General features: G+C 36.2%; 1 protein-coding gene across 1 annotated transcript; it reads right to left on the bottom strand.

The window, feature by feature from the left end:
- Nucleotides 1-3,114: 3,114 nt before the first annotated feature.
- LOC122061237 (protein cornichon homolog 1-like) lies at nt 3,115-5,065 on the bottom strand (the record flags this gene model as incomplete). Its single annotated transcript, XM_042624455.1, is given in 2 exon segments — nt 3,115-3,296; nt 4,707-5,065. Coding segments are annotated over 2 exon segments (257 nt in total), but the record flags the coding sequence as incomplete, so codon positions are not given.
- Between the last annotated feature and the right edge of the window lie 1,094 nt (nt 5,066-6,159).

The raw sequence follows: 6,159 nt of genomic DNA, 5'->3' as shown, positions 1-6,159 counted from the left end.
ATTTTTTGTGGCCCATTTTTGTTTCGAGAAACGAGCGAAACAAGTAAAACTTGTTTCGTCATTCATGTTTCTTGAAGCATAAATTGTTATAAATTTCAATTTATGTTTCAAGAAACAAGTGGAATAGAACACTTTTACCAAACGGTATTTATGCTGTTTCTGTGTTTCTGAGAACAAGAAAACACAGAAACACGTTTCTGGTTACGTTATCAAACGGGCCCTTAGTCATTACAGCTCCACTTCACTTCATGTGGATGCATTTTATACGTTGGTGCAGGAATCACACGACTAGGTAGTAATCTCTTACTCAACACTTTAAAATGAGATCTATAAACACTATTTTGGTGGTGTGATTCCTATTCCTAGAAATAGGAGCTTGCTAAATTACCACCCACCCTCATGAAATCTAGAGTCTCATCCATAACAATGCTCCAATATGCACTCTCAATGGCTCCACCCTTGTACAAGGGCCACAAGACCAAGTAGCGATCCCTTGCCCAACACTTTAAATGGTGTTTACTCCAATCTTAAAAAGGCAATATCATTTATTGCCTACGGATGAATGGAAGAGAGGGATATGTGAAATCGTGAATTGGACTACTCCAAGCGAGCAATTTTTTCTTTTTTAGGCTTATATGGAGGACATTTCATGAAGTATTAGGGAAAAAAAAAAAAAAATTATTTTTTTTTTTTTTTCAAACTCATGTCTTGGGTAAATACTATGTTGTTGACTCCAGGTACTGTATTTGTATGGGCACCTGAAACAATTTAAAGGGAGAGATACCATCTATAGAATTATAGAGGAAGGGGAAGACAACCTAGAACCACAAAGGTGTTATTCAATCAAAGATATTCCTCCCCAAGGAATGTCACTGAACTAAGCTTTGGGGTATTAAAAAATCATTTTGAGATTTTATGATGCCTCCGTACCCTGTTAAATTCAGGCCTACATTGTCATCGCTTGTTGTGCACTCCACTATTACATCCGAGATGAATGAGTGGGACAAGAATTTGCAAGACTAGGAAATTTATGAGGCTTTGGTAGAAGATCCAAATCCAGCATCCACGCAGGTGGTCGATCAATAGTTATGATTCCTCCACCTAGTTCTCAACGTCAGTGAGCAAATGAGATGCATAGCCTTGGAAATAAAATTGCAAATCAAATGGCCAGATGTCACAAGATGGCAGAGATTTGGTGTTTTAAACTCTATTGTTTTGACTTTTGTTCATGTCACTGATCTGCACAACTGTAAAACTCTTTTATTTATTGCATATTGTCTTTTAATTTTTCAATGAGGAGTCATATTTGTTAGACATCGTCTTTGTATTTGCTTTATGAAAATACAAGTATAAGCATAATGGCATTTCTATAAATAATGTGTAGTTTCATAAGCCTTAATGCCATTTCTGTAAATAGTGTGTAGTTTCATGATCCATAATGGTAATTTTGTAATTATTAAGTGTATTGCTCAAACTGATTTTGTAAAGGCCTTCCAAGCGTTGTTCCTGATCTTTTTGTGTGCCGGAATTGATACTGGAATAGGTTTACCAAACGCCACGTTTCATTCTATTGGAACAGAATAATGAAATATTGATTCTGCCTAAAATTGACCCCATGGAGCTATAGTACAACCAAATGTAACCTAGATGACTACTTTAGTGCTCTTTGAAAAATAGGGGGAAAGCTGAAATTTAATGTCTTGGAGTAACGAAATAAATGTAGAGCCAGGTTTGACCATAGTTCCAGGTCTCGGCAAGATCTCGCTAAAATCTCTTTTTTTTTTTTTTTTTGGGTGAGTCGAGACCATAGGTGATGTTGGAAAACAACAACATCTCACTCAAAAACTTGGTCTCACCGAAATCTCGGTTCATTTCTCGTTTCGACTTGATTTGACTTGACTTGACCAAGTCACATGATGTTTCAAATCCCATTTCGATGAGATTACTCATCTTTCTTGACCTATTGTGAAGAAAAACCCCACAAGACTCTGTGTTTTGGTGCTTTTACTTGCCAAATCTCACATCTACAGTGGAGATTATCAACTTCAACACTTGGGAGATTGAAGAATAACACTTTTTAATGTCTGTTAATTTCCTTATGCTTATTTAAGTTGTTATACACTTTTACTTGAATTATATGCGTTCCAAAGTACTAGATATTGTGTGGAATAGTCTAAGGTAGACATATGCCATAAACTACCAACCTAGGGTCCGAAGTCAAACTACCATTTTGGTTTTGATGTTTAAAAATCCAATGTTTCCACTTTGTTTAGAAAGCCTAAAATAGGCTAGATGACAAGTTTCATGAGCTAACTTGGCCATATGGCCACCGAAACCCATCCCTGAGTTTGTCCTGTCCAAAAGAAATGGTTTTGCTGAGATCTGGCAGATCTTGCCAGATCTCGGGTTTTTGGCCTGGGTGAAACCATGAGCGAAACCGTGGTCTCAAACCCTTGGTTTGACGCTGAAGCAGATTGTTGAATGGTAGCTTATATAACTTGCGAGATCATGTGGATAGAACCCTTTATACAAATGTTGGGTTTCATAATTGCAGGACCAATAGCATTATGATGGCTAAGCTATCATCTGCATTGCGAACTTGCAAGCAACCTAGTTTATCATAAGCGAATGAAACATATTGAAGATTGCCATAGATTTCCTGATGAGAAAAATGGCAATTTCTTTTTGAGAAAGAAAGAAGATAATTTCTCCTTATCTAGACCAAAAGGGCAGCTGGCTGATGCGTTTATTAAAACTTGTCCAAGAATCCATTTTAGGAGCTTTTTTAATGTTCCAGATTTCAGGGGAGTGTTGAAAGTTCTTTGGAGTATATCATGTTATATTGACAACAGCAGTGTCATTCTTGTCTTTTGTGGCTATATTTGGAGTTTAATATCAACATTTTAGAACCTGTTATTTATTTTCTCAACTTTCCACTTGAACAGTTTGAATTATGACAAGAAGATTTATTTTGTAAACTATGTTCAGTAAAACAATTGCACTAAGAACATTTCATTTGAAGCTATAACCTTTTACATAAGCAAATAACCAAGTAACAAACAAAACTCACATGCAATCTACTGCATAATAAATCCGAAGATAGTTGATACGTACAATCTTATATGATAGTACATAACAGGTGCTGTTATCAGGAACATGAACCAATGCCATGTCACGAGGTAAAGAGCACATAACGTTCCTTGCACGATGAACTCAGGGATAACCACCGCATTAATGCGAGATGATGAATCATATGGATTTATACAGTCATATTCCAAATCCGACAAGCAAATAAGCTGCGGAGAACATTTTCAAAATTTTAGAAATATTAAAGAGAAGCAGCAGTAATGTTAACTAGACATCTGCAACAACCAAATACACAGTCACACTTTTTATGAGGCAACAAAAACTAGAGGATGAGAAGGCGAATCAGAGATAGAATTCCACCTGTTCACTCCCCTTTCAAGGAACCCCTCCTCTCTAGTCCACGAATGAACCAATTGCTCAGAGAATACAAGACAATTAATTCCATGTAACATCTAGGAAGAATATGAAGCACCCTTTGCTCAGAGAAACAACTTGGAAAAAAACATATAGAATCAAATTACAAAAAACAGGTGAAAAATTACTAGGACTGATAAAAAGCTTATAGAATCAAGTACATCACATAAAAAATTATTAGAAAATGAACATAGTTTTCCCTGCAAATAATTCTGAGGAAGCAATTGCAAAGAAAAGTTTATTAGGTGATAATACAGCTGTGTTTAAGCAGTAGAGAAGTATATGATTCCTAAATCATGGTTCACTATAGCATAAGGACTCAAGTCCGCTCCAAAAAGCTTCATACCAACATGTGACGTCAGCCAGAAGAGTCCTGTTCACCCATTACACTCCACTCTTACCATGATGTAAGAAGCTTGAAAAAGGCTCTAATTTTCTATGCAATGTATACAAAACCCGCTTGAGAGTTACGTTAAATTGCTTTAAGAAGATAAAAAATGATAAGACTATGCCCTTATCTGTGAAGTGATTTATCAAATACAAAAGGGCTTTTTCTGAATAAATCTCTCTACGTACTTGAGGTACATGACAAAGCAGAAAGCAGCCACCAGATTTAATGATTTTCTGGGATCCATAGATGTAGTGGCTGCTGAACCACTTCTTCTTCCACGAAGATTCAGACAAAACCAAGATTGGATGGAACTGACAAAGATTTGGTGATTGAATACACAAGTAAAAGGCTTTATTATTGAAAAAATTAAAGGAGGTTATTCAGTAACCATCGCAGGTTTCAGCAGGACGACCGCCCGGTCGACTACCCGAATAAAAAACAACGCATATTTATAAATCAAAACATGTAATGAGGTATTTTGAATATTAAAATTCATTCTAAAAACCCTTTAAAATACAATAGAATAGCAGCAGAAGAAATTCATGACACACAACTATCTCTTCAAATGCGAAAGTAACAACTACAGTCACACGAACAAAATTTATTAACTCATAGAGTATAAAATTCTTAAAAAGAAGATCAAAGAATCAAATTCAACAAAATAAAATCCATGTAAACAGCAGAAGCAGCCACAGTCAAACAGTAAAATTAGAAACAGATCTTTCAGATTCCCCAAATATCGGCAATTGAGCCGAAGAATCGAGGATCTTATGAAGAAGCGTATATGTTGTGAGGGTTAGAACTTATACCATACCTGATAAATGACCACTGCGAGGAGCGCCATAGAAACGAAGAAAGAGATTAACCAAAGAAATAGATCCCAAACCATGGTAACCGATCAAAACACAGTTTTACACTTCAAGCTCTGCAAACGAGAAGCTCGAATCGAAACATTAGCGTTTCAGATCAACTACACTGTACAGCGACGAAGATGAAAGAATCCTAGTAGATTTCCGTATTAATGGCGGATCGATATTGGAATTGTTATAAACAAGCTTATAGAACAACACCATCCGAGAAAGAAATGGAGTAAACAACTAAAAACGTAGCCTTTTGGAATTATGATGATTCCGCTGTTGATGTGAGCTCCGGGCCTCTGGCTTAAGAAACACGAAGAAGAGTCGTATTGGATCATAAAAGTGGGACCCACGAAAAAAGTGCATCTTTCTTTGGAGAAACTCCTCAAGTTTTTGGCGACATGTTCCTTCGGTCCGGGCCATGGTTTCACAAGTATCGGTATCCTATCGGCTGTATCAGCCATGTTGTATTGGTATTGGTTTAGACCGATCCCCGATCTTTGATCAATCCATATCAGTTATCCGTATCATTTCAGGGGTAAAATAGTAAAAAAAAAATATATATTTTTAAGAAAAAACAAGGGCAAAATAGACTAATACATGCCAATCTGATTTGATACTGATATTGTCCCCAAAATTCATGGTCCGACCAATGTTTCAAAAGAAATTTGGATGAAATTTGAAATTACAATAGAGGGGTAGTGGGGAATGGGGATTAAAGGAAATGCATGTGACAGGAGTTGATCCCTGGAGCTGCTTTGCAGGCAAAAGCTGCAACCAGTGCTATGCACTAGATTCACGTCTGACCGTAGTTAGTAATTTTGGGGATGGCAATAATACAAGAACGGTTACGTATGGCAATCAAATGGACCATACGGTAATAATATGTTTCAAAAAATCTGACACAATAAAACACGTACGACAATGATACAGTACATGTTTAATATGGTTGCTTTGTAAAAATCCGGAAGCAAAAACCCAGGACTAAAAATGATCGTTTGAAGCTAAATTATAATCTATCATGCTTTTATGGACACTAAAATCCAATCTGATTTTATAATTTAAAATCATTTCCCATTCTTTTGAATTTTCACATTTAATATTAATTAAATTCAACCCCTAAAAAGGGTATGGTATAAATAATTAAGAGGATAATCAAACATCATCTGGTCTCGTAACTTTTACATGTTCTCTTCTTCTTCTTGGTACCAAAATAAGGTTCAAGAAGATAAAGAATAAGTGTTTGCAATCGTTCATCCCAGAGATGCGTTTGGATTTTCTTGAAATTTCCATGGGGGTACAATTTAAGATCAACCACGTATCAATTTTAAGGCTCAATAACCTCCTCCCTTCAACTCCTTTGATTTTTCAAATGCAGTATTGCAAGAACAGAGGTAGGAGAACACTCGT

Source organism: Macadamia integrifolia, chromosome 14 (genome assembly GCF_013358625.1).
Source record: "Macadamia integrifolia cultivar HAES 741 chromosome 14, SCU_Mint_v3, whole genome shotgun sequence".
NCBI lineage: Eukaryota > Viridiplantae > Streptophyta > Magnoliopsida > Proteales > Proteaceae > Macadamia > Macadamia integrifolia.
Note: the sequence above shows the minus strand (reverse complement) of the source record. Positions and strands in the feature narration are given on the sequence as shown.